The sequence below is a fragment of the Lolium rigidum genome, chromosome 7 (genome assembly GCF_022539505.1).
Source record: "Lolium rigidum isolate FL_2022 chromosome 7, APGP_CSIRO_Lrig_0.1, whole genome shotgun sequence".
Taxonomy (NCBI): domain Eukaryota; kingdom Viridiplantae; phylum Streptophyta; class Magnoliopsida; order Poales; family Poaceae; genus Lolium; species Lolium rigidum.
Window position 1 is genome coordinate 361,934,412 of NC_061514.1, and position 17,557 is coordinate 361,951,968.

The following is a 17,557-nucleotide window of genomic DNA, read 5'->3' on the forward strand; positions in this document are numbered from 1 at the left end:
TCGGTCTCCACCGTCGCGCGGGTTCCGGTCGCCGCCCCAGTCAGGAATGGAGGAGCAGCGGGGGAATCGCCGGACCTGCGCCTCATATATCCAGGATTCGAGGTACTACCACATTTGCGTCCATACTTTCTTCTGGCCAATTGTAGTATATATCTAGCGTACATCCAAGCGGGCGGAATCACTGTACCTGCACGCACCTAAGACGCTTGCTGGGTCTTCCCGGCGGCGCCTAGAGGAGCCATGCTGCCCTAGTGACCTCAGGCTGAATGGCGAGAATGGCACGTGTTTGGGGGGTCTGTTCTCGGCTGCATCCGCAAAAACTGACCCCGAACAGAATTTGCAATAAAAATAAAGATCGTCACCATTCAAAACTAATTTTCCCCGCCATATTCGACGCGATTAGAGTGGCCGCCATAGTCATCACGATCAAAGTAGCCGCCATAGTCGATGCCGTCTGTTGAGTCGACTCTGGCTCGTCCAGCACGACGACCTCAGCTTGCTTTGTCGGCGACACCGATACCATCGCTAGTGTACTCGCCGATGTCGACGCAACTGTGTTGGCTGTTGCCGTCGCGGACGCACCTGCTGATGCTGCCGCTGCCTCTAGAGCTAAAGTTGATGCCGATGCCGTGGACACGGCCATTTTAGCGTCGATATCGTTGAGGATCATGACTTTGTAGAAGTTGTGCGCCGCCAGAACCCGGGGATCCATTCCTGCTGTCGAGGCGGTCAAGAGCATGAAGTCCTCTTTGCGTTTCTTCACGGCGACATGCTCCTTCTCGATCTACATCTTCTCTTCTTGCTTCTAAAGTAGCATCGCCCACCTCTCGTCGGCCTTCTTGTCGCGAATGAGCAGGTTCAAGTAGACATCGGCGAGGCATCTGTTGATCGACGACTAGATCTTCTCGGTCGACACTGCTTCAAACGCGGCGGCCTTGGCCGCCTTATTGCCGATAGGGCGCTCTACCAATGCGGTGAACGGCACATCCAGATCAATGATGCCACCCCTTCGCCGAGGAGATACCCGTCAACCTCCGCTTCTCACAGCTTTTGAGCTTGCTATAGCGACACAACAAGCCCAATCCTCCATGGCCTTCCGAATTCTTCCGGTGCAAGCGAAGAGTGTGGTTCAACTAATCAAAGGAAGTGCAAAGACAATCATGCCTAGCCACATAGAAAGAAACGCGAGAAGGGACGGTGGCGCACATACATGGTCGACGGGGGTTGTGCCGCTATCCGCCCATTACTTGATTTTGAAATGGTAGCCATGGAAGATGTTCACCTGCGCCAGTATGATGGCCTAGCGCGTCGACATTGCCTTCTAGCTCCTCTTCATTACCATCATGGCATAGTCCTTCTCGAGGTATTTGCGCTCGACAAACTCTTCCTTGATCCTCGCCCAATAGGCGCCTGATAATGTTGGGACTCCAAGTGAAGACACTCGATGGCAAGGTGGGCTGCTACGTCGGTGCCGAAGAAGATTCCTTGAAGAACAAGACGAAGAGACGAAGAATACAAGGAAAGTCTATAACTAGGGGCCTTTGTAACCTAGTCGTACCCGGACAGATCTCTCGAGACCTGGCTCCCTATATAAGGGCCAGGAGTGGGGCTGCCGAGGGACACACGCAATCTTAGCAATCTTAGCCACCATAAGTCCAGAGCTAGGTCCCCGTAGTACTTAGCCTCTCGACGAGATCACAGCCGAAACCTTCGGCACCCCATTGTAACCCGATATTTTCATAATCAAGATCAGACAGGCAGGACGTAAGGGTTTTACCTCATCGAGGGCCCCGAACCTGGGTAAATTGCTTTCTCCGCTTGTTCGATAACCGATGTCTCGTGTCAGCCTACAGGATTCCATCTACCCTAAGCCCCAAACGGAGGGCATTGCCGAGGAGTACCCTCGACAACAGGATTTTCCTGTTGTGTAGAGTTATAACTCAAATAAAGGGGATCATTGGTAAATCCCCATAAATCAATGTAAAACATGGTATTATCATCATATATGTTGCAAATATGGGGAAATTCATGCTAATAAAGGACAAAGTTCATATATGCATTTTACATGCATCAGCGCCATATTTTTGATTGGCGTCGGTGGTCGCGTCGATGCTCACTGTCTTCCATGAGTCGCACATGCACCGATCTTCCAGATCCTTCCACTTGGGCCCTCGTGTTCCTGTCGCTACATTCTTTTTCTTCTTATCTGCCGTGTAAGGCCGCCCTCAGCATTGACGATTTCCTCTACCTCGACACCTCCTTCCTCGTCTTCCCCTTCTCCGTCCTCGCCCTCGTCCTCTTCATCATCATCGTCCTCCTCTCCATCCTCGCCCGCCGCCTCCTCTTCCGCGCGCGTCGGCATTCCGTCGAACGGGGTACCGGCGCCTCCCTCGAATTCGAGGGGACCCCTGCGCATAGTGAAGGCAACATCGTTGCCATGTCCTTCTTGACGCCTCTTGTCATGCATCTGGGAGAACATGGCATTCGGGTTGAACCAGCCGTGCGGCGCGACGTCGGCGTGAACCGCAGCGTCGCTCTCCCAGGGTGGCTGAAGAAACCTGGCATCGATGGGGAAACCATCCCCGGAATGTACACCGGGCCGCTCTTCGAGCCGTTCCATGGGCTTGCGGTAGTGGCAGCGGCGCGCGAGGCCAGCGCAACGACATGCTTCGGATTGGCAGCTCTCGTCTTCTTCGCGCATGCCGACCTTTTCGCTCCGATATTTTGAAACCGCGCCGCACGCAGTGTGCCTCCCATTCCTCCTGGGTCATCGACTCCGGCTTCGTCTTCGGCGCCGGCGCCTTTCGTAGCTTCATGAAGGGTGCCTTCACCCCTTTCCGCGCTAGTGCCTTGCCCTTGCCAGTAGCATTGCTGGGGTTTTTCGGCGGCATGTCTACGAGTGGAGGCAACGGTCTAGGTGGGAGAGATCAGCGCTGGGAGGGAGAAATGAAAGAAGTGGCTGACGAAAAAAAGGAAAGAAGCAGCGTGAGGGAGGGAAATGGCGGAAGAAATGGAATTTCTTTGTGTGGATGACACGGCTGGCCCGCCACTCGCCGCTTTGTTTTTAGTTGTGTCTGTCGCCCCCGCACCCGTGTGAATGGCATCGGGGTGCCGGACACCTTATTGGGCCGCGTCGGGTCGACAAGGGCTTTGAGGTGCGCGGTTGTGGGCGGTTGAACGTCCAACACGCCCCAAATCCCTTTGGGGGAAGGTTTGGGGGCGCGACTACATATGCTTTCAGCCTACCTAGTCAACAAACCAGGATCCAGCCCATCCGTCTACACCCAAGCAACCCCCAAATAACCTCTATTTTAAAGTTCCGAGGGGGAAACGCGACCTGAACAGATACGCTATATCTGAGTGACCTTTAAAAAGATCTAAGGGGGGTCGAACCCTCACATACAAGGATTTCTTGGTCGACCGGACGGTGCTTCTATCTCGCGAAAGCCCTTGGCGGGAGGAAAGTTTCAGCTCGCGCTTCCCATTTTAGACCATCCGCCTCCAAGATCCTCCTCCGCCGCCACACGCCGCCTTGGATACCCCCCCCCCCCCACCCTTTCTCAATTACGACTTGTATAAGCTCGCTGGCCGTCCGCTGCACCCCCACGGGGGTCGCCACTTGTGGTATCGATGGGATCCCGTCCATGCTCGTGGTGGAAGTCGCGGCTGCCATGGATCTTGCGTGAAGCTTGGGTGTGCCATTGAGCTAGGCGGTCAGTCCCGTCCTCGCCGAAGCAGAAGCCGCATGTGCTGCTGATTTGGCCCGCCCTCGCCACGAATCAACCGTGGCGGTTCTTTGCGTCCCTCGACGAGATCATGACGACTTGTGTGATTCTCCACAATATGATTATCGAGGACCAAAAAGATTTGAACTTGGATTTCTTCTACGACAATGTTGGTAGTCATGTGAAGCCAACAAGAAATCCAGATTGTATCCAACCATTTCTTGAGACATATCGGCAGATTTAAGACTTAGGCACGCAAACTTAACTTTATTTTGATCTCATTGAGCACCACTAGTTGCACGGGCAACATTATGTCGTTTCTATTCATTTGATTTCATATTCATTCATGTGTGATGTGAACCATTATTTGCATTTGGGACCATTCATTATTTGTTTAATTACTTGGATTTGAACTATTGATGTAATTTGGATTATTGTTGTATTATGTGATGTTGAAAACATTCATATTTTAGCGAGTATTTGTGCCATATTTGCATTTTATGTCCAATATCACACGTATGAGTTGAAATGCTGAAAATATTGTTTTAAGGTCCGTTTTATTTTGTTGTATCTGCTCGACTGCAGCCTGTGCGAGACCTTAAAATGCGTTTACCGCGCCCTTTATGCTTTAGAGGCCGCGGATATAAGGGGTCTGCTAGAGATGCTCTTACATGCCTCCTAGTGGGGTCTCCTATTTGACGTGTGACGCGAACGAGAACGATCGTCGGAAGCCACTATGGGCTATGGCCCACCATCTTGGTTGCCCTTCTTCTTCTTACCACCTTCATCCTGGCTCCTTCTTCGTCGATCTCCACATCAACAATCCCGCCACCGGTCGTGACCGCCTACCTCTGCCACCCGCATCGCCTCGGCGTCCATCCGCGGCCTCCACTGGTCCACCACCACCCCACCCTTTAACCCCCTCCCGGACACTCACCTTCTTTTTTGGCGCCGGCCACCCCACCTGCATAGCGTCGGAACATTAAACCCCTGCGTCGCGACGGTGAGAGGAACGCCTCGTCTCAGCCTTCTCCGAAGGTCGCCGCCCAACTGTTGCACCTCGCCTTCCTCCCCTCCAGTCGTCTTTCTACTCTATGGTAGCCATCTGAGGTTAACGGGTCAGGCCCACACACCCACACCCCTACGCGCCGCGACGCCAACCTTCGCGTGAAGCGTCAAATAGGATTTGCCTTCCTAGGCCGAATAAGGGGAGCCACCTAGCATCAAATAGTGGCCCTAAGTATTTCTAGATGGGTCACATTTGTGTAGCCATTAACAACTATTTACTTTTTTATTTAAATATAAATCTAAAATATATGTTTTACTAATATTATAATGTTTTTAATAAATATAAAGAAAACATGTGTTGTGTTGGAAATAGGAAGTGCTCGTTAATGTCACAATAAATGTTGTATATTCAAAAGTAAATCTTATTTTACTTTATAAAATTTGTATTTATATGTGAAAACAAATGTTCTCAACTAAGGCATTGTATCCCACCAAAGTTTTGGACACGACAACATATCCTTTATCTTGGTTTTCACTTGACTTCTCTTCACTTATGCAGTTTTGTTAGAATCTTGATTGTTTTTCTGTTTGATTAGGATTGATTTATAGAACATAGACAATAAGATAAGAATGTAAATTTTGGTTGAAATTTTGTAATATCACATTTGCTCCCCTCCTGTAGATAGCCTCAGTACTTTCACTATTAGAGGCAAATGACAATAATAACAACAACAACAAAGCCTTTATTCCCAAACAAGTTGGGGTAGGCTAGAGGTGAAACCCATAAGATCTCGTAACCAACTCATGGATCTGGCACATGGATAGCAAGCTTCCACGGGGCTCTTTCCATGGCTAGTTCTTTGGTGATACTCCAGTCCTTTAGATCTCTCTTTACGGACTCCTCCCATGTCAAGTTTGGTGTACCCCGTCCTCTCTTGACATTATCAGCACGCTTTAGCCGTCCACTATGCACTGGAGCTTATGGAGGTCTGCGCTGAATATGGCCAAACCATATTAGAGGCAAATGACAATAATAACACACATAATTTAATACTTATTATAAAAAATAGAATATTTTTTATTCATACACAAATTAGTGCAACAATTAACATGAAACCCATAAATTTCAAATTTTGGGCCAAATAAGGTAACAAACTCAAATATATAAGACAAAACCGAATGGAGTGATGCTAGATGTCCCAGAAATGTTACCGATTAGTCCATGATGGATCAAATGGGTATTTTAACAATGAAAAGGGTGGGAATTATGTAATGTACTCTACCACATTAAATGAGGAAATCTTATATTGTAGCGATTGTTGGGTACTAATTTAATACCCGATCTTCGGTATTCCCCATCTCTTTCTTGGTGTCTTCCTTATTGGTCGTCGGCCATCAGAGAGCTTCGTCAACCCATCAATCTCAATGGAATCATTCCCTGTGCCGTCGCTCCCCGGGGACCTTTTAGCGGAGATCTTCCTGCGTGCGCCTTCCCTTGAAGACCTTGCACGGATCTCCATGGCAAACAACTACTGTCACGACATCATCAGCGACCCCTACTTTGTTCGGTGTGTTCCTTTGCATCGCTACCCTTCCTTCTTCCTTGGCTTCTTCACTAGGGATGGCTTCAAACCTGTGAAGCCACCTCACCCCTCTACTTCCATCTCCGATTTGCTACTCACCGCTTCAGATTTATCCTTCTCGTTCCTTCCGTTCCCTGGTAGCTGGATTGTCCAAGACATTTGTGACGGTCGTGCCCTACTAAGTCGTAGCCATGGAAGCAAGGGAGACCAAGAGAGCATCTTCATGCACCTTGCGGTATGCGACCCTCTGTCCCGTCGCTATGTTCTACTCCCTCCACTACCTGATGATCTATACACCTATGTCCAAGACTTGTGCCACAATGGATTCAATTACAGATGTGAAACTTTCCTTGTTCCTCGCGGTGAATGTGTGGTAGCGGAGACTTCATTCAAAGTGATATGGATGGCACGTGGTCATAAGAAGCTACTTGTCCTAATCTTCTCTTCTGTTGTTGGAAAGTGGCATGCCGTTACATCTCTAGACGGTCAATGCATTGGTAAAGTCATCTCATTCAGTCGTCGTGTGCACTCTCGTCGTAGTTATGCATATGGTTGTTTCTACTGGAAGATGGGTGAGGCACGGAAGGTTCTTGCTCTTGACACAAGGAAGATGGAGTTCTTTTTTTCCAACAGTCCACTTGGCTATCTTGAGTATGATTGTGCCGTTGTAGAGGCAGGAGAAGGTAGACTTGGGATATTTGCTCTCTTTCATCACATGACAGGTACAAGACTTCACCTCTATTGCACAACTAAGAAAAAGGAAGCTTGGAGCACCGATGAGTGGTGCTTGGAGAAGACAATACAGTTGCCACCCACTGCGCATGACTACCGCATCATGTGTGCAACTAATGGGTACTTGTTCATGCAATACACTCAAGGCTCCTCGTACCCTAGTTCAAAATATGGATATATTTTGATGGGTGTGAAGACTTTTCTCTTTGAGAGATTCTATGAAACAAATCGCCCTTCTTCGTTTCCTACTCCATATTTTGGTTTCCCACCATCATTCTCACCACCAAGTATATGAAATGGTAAGTTTTTTATCATGGTATTTTTTCCTTAATGTACCTACTTCGTCGATAGTGTGCTTCTCTATCAACTGACTTCCTTAGATGCAAAAGCTATTGTAGTTGCAACCTAATGCATCACCTGTGGCCATAAAGTAGCTTTCTAAAATGGAAATTTGACCTCCTAGTTTGTTAGATGGAGATGTAATTGGTAAATTATTCTTCCATTTTATTTCTTACTTGGCATCAATGATAAACTGATTTTTTGAAGTGAATAAAAGTGAAACATGCAGTCAAATTAACAAAGCTTATAAACTTAGAAAACTTGGCTATACTGGCCATACTTTGAATCTTCGAAATTGTGTATACCAGACTTCATACTTACCAGCTCACTCAAAGAGTTTCTTTTTGTACGCGGAATGTCATTGGAGTACAAATATGGTTGCATGACCATGATTATGTTATTCTAATGGTTGAGCTTGATTTCAAATATTAGATCACGTATTGAAAATTGGATTACCTTTAGTGTTTGAACATGCATTGTAGGGTATATTTCCTTTTGTGTACTGGACAACTATTAGACTGAATACCTATAGTTAGAGGCTAGGGTTTGTATAAGTATCTCAAATAGTTGGTTAATAGAGATCGAAGAGAAAATGGTCAGACTCGATTTTGTGCATATATAATTCTAATAGCTCTCTTCCAGAAAGACACTTGCAACTACTCATGTGTCTTGATATGTTATTAGCAAGATACCACCACTTCCAAAATATCTTTGCTTGTTTCTATGTCTTGGTACTAGTGCTAGATTATTTCTTCATGCATTAACAATCTTCACTTTCACTTTCTCCCTCGCATCACAAAAAATTATGGTGTCTCACACTCTTAGTAACAAGGCTGGTCGACTACTAGGTACTCTAAGTCTCCAAATAACCGACACATCGCATTGAGTTGATTGTTTGACTATCTAATTAGAAATCATATCGGCTGCTCCAACACAAAAATGATGTAATCCTTAATTATACTATGTGTTTGAGATGAATATTTGTAATTGCTTACCAGTGAGTATATGCATTAATAACATAAAGGACACTATTAAATTTGTATTTTGGAATTACTTTTATATGACATTGCTATTTTTTTTGCGGGTATATGACATTGCTATTAACACTACATCTAGAAGAAAATTTACTAGAGACTGCCAAGGGCAATCACAGTGCACCGCACTAGCACTACCACTCTTCGAATAATTGATTGTTAGAAAAAAATGACTAGCACAATGCACCGCATTATTACTATTTTAATAATTGATCCATAAAGTAAACAAGTGCCAAATAAGACAAACAAATTATAGATTCAGCTGTATATAGCTTGCGTCTATTTTCTGGTGATAAAAAAATCATGTGTGTCTTCTATCTGTTTAGCAATATATAGTCATTTGTGATAATCTATGTCTTAATTTATGAGTACCATAAAATATTATTGATTTGTCGAATGGTGGAAGCAAATGGTATTATTGCTTCGGTATAACAAGGTTCTATAACTACGTCTGGTTGAATATGCAGAATTGTTTCGCTGTGATGCTCGGAGCTTGGATATCTAGCATCAAGCTGTAGTGGGTCATGAGGCTGGCCATGGTATCATGCTAGTGCTGGAAAATCTGCGCAGGACGATCCTAAGCATGAGTATTGCTACCAGGCAATGAGTGCCATTTAATTTTTTACTTCATTAGTCAAACTTTGGTTGTGTCATTTCAATGCTTCTGTTAGTGTGATAGAAGCAAATGGCAATGAGTGCCATTTAATTTTTACTTCATTAAGTCAAACTCTGGTTGTGTCATTTCAATGCTTATGTTAGTGTGATAGAAGCAAAGACATCTTGTAAGAGAAAATGTCCGTGTAAGGTTGGAATGCTCCTGTGACGCAACATCAGTCCTTGGATGTTTAGATATTTTTCTTTTGGAGTTCTAATGGGCTTGCAGCCAAGCTGAGTCTCTGAATTATTCAGTAGCTTTGTCGTACCGCAGTTTTGCCGGTCTAAACTTCGGTGTCCAAATAAATGGTGCTTAGTGTGAACTTAGCTAACTGGTGTGTGCTTTCTCTAAAGATGGAATATCATTCTCGTTGTGCATCACTGGTATGTCATTCTGTTATGTTCTGTGTGTAGTGGTAGTTGCTTTTGTATATTGTCATTTAGCTTGCGGAGTATGTTCTTCAAGATAACTGTTCAACATGGCAGATATAGACTCCTATATGCAAATGTTATGTTTGTTTCAGGAGCGTGAAAGTTGATGTGCTCTAATAGGATGCGACTGTCAACCAGAAAAAAACTAACAGAAATTGCAGGAATTGTATGTCTCAGTTTGTAAACTGACTTTGGCTTGAGTGCTTGACTAATACTACTCTGCGTTTGGAAGCAAATCAGTTGATCAGTTCACTTTGTACATGTTCCGTTAGTCTTTGTTTTGGTCTGGTCAAAACGTATAGAGACGATACTTTCTAACATAACCTAGGTTTTGCTCGACCTTCAAGTGTTGTTGCTGCTTACCTGAAATGTTTTTTTTTCCTTTTACCGAGAGAGCTTCTTCCGTTCGTACGAGAGTTCTTGAATTCGTAAACGATGTCTTCTCTCGAAAAGGCCACTTTTTAAAAGGGTCTGTATACTTCATGAAGTGTTAAATGAAATTCACATGAAGAAACCTGGGGCGCTTTTTCAAATTGACTTTGAAGAAACCTGGAGCGCTTTCCAAATTGACTTTGAAAAGGATTTTTACAAGATCAAATGGTCTTTCCTTCTGCAATTAATGGAAATGAAAGGCTTCCCTAGGATACTAATTGACTGGGTAATGAAAGCGGTTACAAGTGGAAAAGTTGGTATTTAAATTAATAGTTTGATAGGACCTTACTTCAACACATACCAGGGTTTAAGGCAGGGTGATCCACTTTCACCTAATCTTTTTGACTTGTTGGTTGATGTATTAGCTAAAATGATTGATAGAGCACAAGCACGGGGATTAGTATCTGGTTTGGCGTACAATTTGATTAACAAATGTGTGTCCATTTTGCAGCATGCATATGACACCATACTTTGTTTTGAGAATGATTTAGAAAGGCTAGAAATCTAAAAGTTATCATGTGCTTATTTGCACAAATATGTGGTCTTAAGATAAATTTTCACAAGAATGTTATTTATTGCTTACTTCCTTAGGGCAGGATGTGGATAATTCTTTTGCTTTTCAATAGATCCTGACTTGCAACTCAGGAAAACTCATGCTGAAGTATTTAGGTGTTGGCTTGATGAGAAGAGGTTGAAACGAGCGAATGGAGACCGCTAGAAGATAGGATGGGGAACAAAATTTCGGAATTGACAAGGGAAGATGCTCCCCATTGGAGCAGGGTCATTTTGACTAATTCTTCCCTTACTAGCATCTCACTATACATGCTATCCGTGTACAGGCTACATGTGGGCTCTAGAGAAAAGATGGATAGAATCAGATCAAGTTTCCTTTGGATTCTTTTTTAAATGGAGGTAAAAACTTTGCCTTATTTATTAATTAAAATTAAGAAGAGGGTTTCCAGTTTTTAAAAGAAAATTGAGTGAAAACGTACAACAACAGGGCCAAGCTCACACAAACATCACACCTAAACACACTCACAACCAAGCCTAACAAAGACCTGAACAATAGGACCTCACCCACTCTACCTAACACAAGAGGCCACAAAGCAGACACGAACGAATACCCCAAACAAGACACTCCAACACCGCGCAGACAAAGTCAAGTCATGACATTGTGGGGTATCGTAGGCGTCCAGAAGAGCCTTCCCAACGCAGCTTCCGCCCACTCTAGAAACCCCCAATCACTAGCAGCAGGCCGTGCAAGGAGTCAACAACCTCGTGAAGAGGAGGGACGGCCTCCATATAATAACTCAGCTTGCTTCTCCAAAGCGGATTGCATATCCGTGATGGTGCTCCGGTGATGGCACCAGACAATCTTGATGAGCGTTATTGTGGAAGCGTTTGGGAAACTCAAGAGGAAGGTGTGATAAGCACAGCAACAAGTTTTCCCTTAGTACGAAACCAAGGTTTAATCGACCAGTAGGAAAAAGGAGTGACTTCTTAAGGTGTTGCTGGCTAACTAGTGGCAGGACGCACTACTGTCATCAGCAACAACGTGGAACCTACACACAACACAACCAAAGTACTTTACCCCAACTTGCAGTGAGGTTGTCAATCTCACTGATTTGCTGAACACAAAGGATTAGACGTATCGAATGGAAGAAGATGTTTGCAGAAAGTAAACAGAACATGATTGCAGTTGAATTTATCAGTAAGGAAATAGGACCGGGGTCCACAGTTCACTAGAGGTGTCTCTCCATAAAGAAATAGCATGTTGGGTGAACAAATTACAGCTGGGCAATTGACAGAATATCGATCGATACATGACAAGATGATTACTATGATAATTTGGTATTGGGCATTACAACATAATACATAGACCGTAGTCCAACTGCGTCTATGACTAATAATCCACCTTCAGGTAGCGTCCGCACCCCTTCTAGTATAAAGTCGCAAGCAACATACTATCACATTAAGCAACGTGTGTAAAGTAAACAATAGAACTACCCTTGGATAAAATATTAATGGATTATCCTAGTAGCAACAGCAAACTAGAGGCATGAACCTACTATCGAGAATAAATACCCCTCTTGGAGTTCGCAAGCGTCCACTTGACCAGAGTTTCTAGTAGCAACGGAGAGCATGTAAGATCACAAATAACATATGACAAGATCATCAATAGATGGTGTGACATTACACAGTACATATGTTGTTTCGCGTGATGATCTATAACACCAAGAATGAACAGAGACTAATCACGAAGAAGCAGTTGCTGCGGCATGGTCTCTCAGACGCAGGCAACTCCAGCGGGCACCGGCGTGGCCTTCCCGCCATCTTCCAGCTTCCTCATCTTGGCGCGGTGATCATCGGCCGTCGCAGCAGAGACGCTCTCCTGCCTCTTCCTCTTTGCCTCCTCGGCGGCAGCGTCGGCGGCCGCCATGTCGAGCAGGCGCTGCACCATCTCCATGGCGGTGTCCTTGAGAAGCTTGTTGGTCTCGAACGCGGCCGCGGCTTCCCGCAGCTGGTGCCTGGACAGGCCGGCCAGATACCGCGTGACGGAGGCGACGGCTGCGGCGTGGCGCTGCCCGGAGAAGTCGACGAGGGAGGCGGCGTGGATGGCGTCGTCCATGCCGACGGGGTCGTGGTCGCCGCGGCGCCTCCCCGACGCGCCGGTCCTGTCGGCGAGGCCGACGCGCAGCTCGCGGCCACGCAGGAGGTGGCCGTGCAGGTTGCGGCATGCGCTCTGCGCCGTGGCGTCGTCGGCGTACTCGACGAAGGCGTAGCCCTTGCGCTTGCCCGTGGCGGCGTCGGCGGCGAGGCGGAAGGAGCGGACGGGGCCGATGAGCTCGCAGGCGTCGAGGACCTCCTTGTCGACGGCGTGGAAGGCGATGTTGCCGACGTAGACGACGCGGCTGCAGCGGCAGTTGGCGGCGGCCGCGGCGAGGCTGTCCATGATCGAAGACGAGCTAGGGCAGAAAGGGATGCGATCTAGATGAGCTAGGGCGTGTGGGTAGAAGGGAATCGAGACGGGCTTGCCGGATGAATGCTTCGCTACGTATGGATATATGGAAGTGAATCACACCGTTCTCGACTCGGGATCGGACTTCTTGTTTTTGGAAGCGCGTGCTGGCGTAAGTCGGTTTCCAGCGGGCAGACTCGGCGTCGGCTGCACGCGGGAATTCTCAACAGGCTTTGCGTTCAAAATCATGTGCTTAAGAAGAGAGACACTGTAACATTATAAACGCGAGTTATATAATCTACCAATGGTGTTCGCGCAGGTTTTAGGCGGTTTCAAAAGCCCGGCCAGTACAAGTTTCACTCTCCAGAAAAGAAAGAAAAGATGGAGACGAACTGCACAACAGCGGCCAGAGAGGATGAAAAGACCTAGCTAGAGAGGCTAGAGTGGCATAGTGCTGAAGAGGCCATGCCTGCTATATTAGCTTCAAGAAAGGCGACATTTATATAAGAAAACATGGTTGGTTGCTGCAACTTTCTGAAACATTGACACGGAAAGAACTGTAGTTTGTTGTTCATTTGTAGTTCGAAGAAATATCTCGGTAAATTTAGTACTAGTTCAAGACTGTTGTCCGTTTTAGCATCCTCAAGACTGACAGTTCAACATGACCAACACTGACAGTTCAACATGACCAACACTGAAGGAGACATAACAATCGTATGTAGCTTCTAAGATGAAGCGGACACAGGGGTGAAGCAACCGACAGTGAAAATAATCTTTAAATCAATGTGAAAACTCGCAAAAAATATGTCAAACGATGTGAGAATCAGACTGTCTGCAAGACGTACACATTGGCCACAAATATGTACAAAATAATCGACAGTGATAATAATCTTTCAATCTTGCCTGTAAGTATTTGCACACGATATCTGAAGTGTTACATTGAACTGGCATTACTCCCCCAGTTTCGCTACTCGCTGCTCATGCAATTTGACAGATAATATTGTCAGAAAATGGTACACAATATTGAACGCCAAACAGGATAAAATGAAAGAACACAGAACAAAACAGATGCCACCAAAACAACAAACCAGAAAATTCATGTCTCCTTTATCTATATCTGTAATCCAAGTTTGCAGAGGAGGAAGTGTACGATGTCATTACAGGTGCTGCCACCTCCACCTGAGGCCATCTTGATTTCTCCTTCCAGACAGGTAGTTTAATCTTGGATAGTTGCAGTGATGGCCATGAGAATCTGGCACATGATCTCACACCTCATACAACAAGATCGCACCAATCAGTTTGAGTTATGGACTTGAATGTCTGCTCTTTGATCTGACTAGTGACTACGACTCCACTGAATCTATCTGACAGAGAAAGAAGACAGCAGATCAGAGAATTGAGAAGAGTTCATAACTCAAAATGCTTGTATGCAAATATGAACAGGTTATAGGTACTGTATGTGGCAAAATATAGGATTGGTAAACTTATGAGGAAGACATCTGTAACATTCCATAAATACAAGGACTTCAAAAAGCACACAGAATGCATTGCAGACGTTCATTTAATTTAGTTTTTGCCTACTGGTAATATTGATCTCAACTGATTTGAGAAATGCAACAGCCGCACTCGAATTATGTGTTTACCAAAATAATTTTATTGCACAACTAGAAAACATAGCCAGAGATAGACAGGTAAACATAAAGAAATGAATCACAAAGTTAAATCATACAAAATCAGTAGCCTGATAATCAATTAATGTGCCCTCTAGAACAGAGATTCAGGTGAGTGAACAATAATAATTGTCTAAAAAAACAAGGGCGCCCACCACCTCTCTAACTGATCTTGAAAGGCTGATTTCAAATTCTATGGCTTCTGAGCACAAGTGAATAAGTGATTGCTACTTGAATTCGAAGTCCATTAAACTAATAATCAAGTTCACCAGTTCAATTTTGCTCACCATCATATACAAGAGACTGATTCCTGATACAAGTCAGAGTAATAATTCACGCTCTAAATTGCAAGGATGCCAGTTAAATGGATCCATTTCTACATCATGAGAATTTTTTAACTTACTCCTTCTCTGTTAGCCTAACCATAAAATAGTTGTTGGAGCCAAGGCAACACACAATATACCAAGGAAATGCATCCAAAAGGAAGAAGATGTGAAGCATTGTTTGCAAAGTTTTGGCAGTGTGCCTATATTCTTGAAAGCCGAATTTGGGGGCTTCCGCCCAGATATATTTCTTATCATGATTGTTCACATTACATCACACAGTGACATTATATAAAAGAATTGCTCACAGACAAGACAATACTGTCCGTTCATAGTGACTTATGCTCTACGCATGAAGTCTCCAAATAATGGATGGATATGAGGCTACTAAAAAATATATGATGGCGCAAGACCCTCTCATTTACTTATTTATTTGTCTGCTTATCTTAAAAATGGATATAGTACATTAGAACTCTCGAGCAGACAAGCAAATTAAATTGCCCCTCGGTTACATTTGCTTTCCCAAAAACTCGGGAAAAATCAACACGATCATTTAAACAAGAATTACCAATAATGAACAATAGCATCATAGAAGGTGTGTGATAACTATGCAGGTACTACGGAGATAATTAGAATGCATTAGAAAGCTTACGGCTTCAGATTGTCTGTGACGACAGCGACGGTGGGAAGTTGGTATATATGTGCGCGCGCAGGATGTGATGCTTCAGCTTGCACACGCTCTGAAGCTGCAAGGTCTTGACGTCCAGTGAGAAGCATTCCACGTCCGCCATCTGCAACGACGAGCTCTCTTCTTCCGATCTTATCAGTAGCAAGTACCTCTCCGTTGCGCTTCTCAGGTAATACCGGTACCCAGAATCCAACGGGATAATTCTCTCCATCTGCCACCGGTTGTTGGAACTCTGGGGACCATCGTTGTTGTTTCGCCTGATGGTGTAGTAGAGGTCGAACGTGCCGCCTGCGACATTTTCACGGACAGAGAACATCCCGGGCCTGCCTCCCCCCGCGTCCACAATGGCGATCGGCGGCCTTCGGCAGCCAGGCGGGAGGTCGGCGATTGAGAACTCCATCGTTGTGGTGTCGAGCGTGAGGAGCTTCTCTCTCCAGTCCATGACCCAGTAGAAGCAGCCGCAGGCGTACTGTCGGCCGAAGAAAACGGGGCTCTTTGACGACGCCGTGGACACGCCCGTGCCCGCTAGCAGATCGGCCCAGCCCTGGGACGCGACGGCTCGCCATTCTCCGGTGGTTGAGGAGAAGACGAAGGCGACTAGCTTGGTTTTGCATTGCGCCATCCAGATGACTCTGAATGACGTTTCTGAAGTCTCGTCGTTTTGGCATGGGGGGACGAGGAAGGGCTCGCACCAGCGCTGGAACTCCACGCGTTGCGGGTGCTCGACGGAAGCGGCCAGGTCGTCGGGGATCGGGGGAAGCTGGAGGCACCGCCGGTGCAGAGGGTCGCAGACCGCGAGGTCCGTGAAGACGGGGGACGACGACTCCTCGGCGTCGGCATCCTCGGGGGTGCGGTCGAGGAGGACGCGGCCGTCGCGGACGTCCCGGACCTTCCAGCCGCCGTCGTGGGACGGGATGAAGGAGTAGGAGAAATCGGCGGCGAGGGAGACGGCCCGGGCGGCGGGCGCGGAGGGGTGGGGCGGGAGGGCCGGGTGGAAGCCGTTGTGGTTGAGGAAGCCGAGGAACGGCGCGGCGTGGAGGGAGCGGAGGCGGCGGAGGAAGGCGCGGTCGGTGACGAGGCGGCGGAAGGAGGCGCAGGCGGCGGAGGCGCGGACGAGGTCGGCCGGGGTGGGCAGCAGGAGGAGGATCTCCGCCAGGAGGTCGTCGGTCACCGGCAGCGAGCTCACTTCCGCCATTTCCTGGGCTGTCGCCGGTGGTGTGGAAGAAGGAAATAGCTTTTCCGTTGCCAGATCGGAAGCCTGGAAGTCAATAATGTCTGAAAGCAGCTTCTCTCAGACCATGTCTAACCTTTCTTTAATTCTGCGTGACCAAGTCGAAATTTTCTCTGAATCTGCGTGACCAATTCTAAGGTAGCAGGAGAAACTAGTACTGTAGAATCCCTAAGGAGAATTTGAAAGTTCAGAAACTATTTACATTTTTCTGCAGAATTCGTGGCTCTTGTCCTGAACTGGCTGCTCAAGGGGGACGCCAACACTACCTTCTTCCACGCGATGGCAAATGGTCGGAGGAGGAAATGCATGATCTAGAGACTTGTCTCCGCACGCAGGAGTCATCTCGGAGCCGTGTGCCCTCCAGGACCACATTTACACATTCTACCGCAACCTGATGGGTGCGCAGGGGGAGGCCCGCGTTTTCTCTCTTGCCACTACCCACTGGGACCAGCTGGGGCGGGTCTCAGAGGAGGAGAACGATGGGCTCATGCTGTCCTTCACCGGAGAGGAGCTGGACAAGGTGCTCGCTAGTATGCGAGTGGAGACGGCACCTGGGCCTGACGGGTGGCCGGTGATCTTCTTCAAGAAGTTCTGGTCACTAACCAAACCCTATATCCTCGCCATCCTCAATGGCTTCGCCTTGGGGCGCATAGACATTGTGAGGCTCAACTTTGGGGTCCTCTCTGATTCCCAAAGTCCAGGGTGCAGACGATATTCGGCAGTTCCGACCTATTCCTCTCATTAATG

The 17,557-nt window shown here is 46.7% G+C and overlaps 2 protein-coding genes across 3 annotated transcripts; both read right to left on the bottom strand.

The window, feature by feature from the left end:
* Positions 1 to 12,226: 12,226 nt before the first annotated feature.
* LOC124673671 (cleavage stimulating factor 64-like) lies at positions 12,227 to 12,892 on the bottom strand. The gene has a single exon (XM_047209705.1). The coding sequence runs from the start codon at positions 12,890 to 12,892 to the stop codon at positions 12,227 to 12,229; it is 666 nt and encodes a 221-aa protein (XP_047065661.1).
* An 865-nt stretch (positions 12,893 to 13,757) lies between these two features.
* LOC124675358 lies at positions 13,758 to 16,884 on the bottom strand. 2 transcript variants are annotated; one of them, XM_047211430.1, is made up of 2 exons: positions 15,544 to 16,884; positions 13,758 to 14,258 (listed from the first exon to the last, which is right to left on the bottom strand). In XM_047211430.1, exon 1 carries the CDS (start codon positions 16,772 to 16,774, stop codon positions 15,548 to 15,550), a length of 1,227 nt encoding a protein of 408 aa, XP_047067386.1. In that variant the 5' UTR covers positions 16,775 to 16,884; the 3' UTR covers positions 13,758 to 14,258; positions 15,544 to 15,547. The 2 variants fall into 2 exon arrangements, with proteins under 2 accessions (XP_047067386.1, XP_047067385.1); XM_047211429.1 differs by having other exon boundaries at positions 13,758 to 14,262; positions 15,544 to 16,883.
* Positions 16,885 to 17,557: the final 673 nt, after the last annotated feature.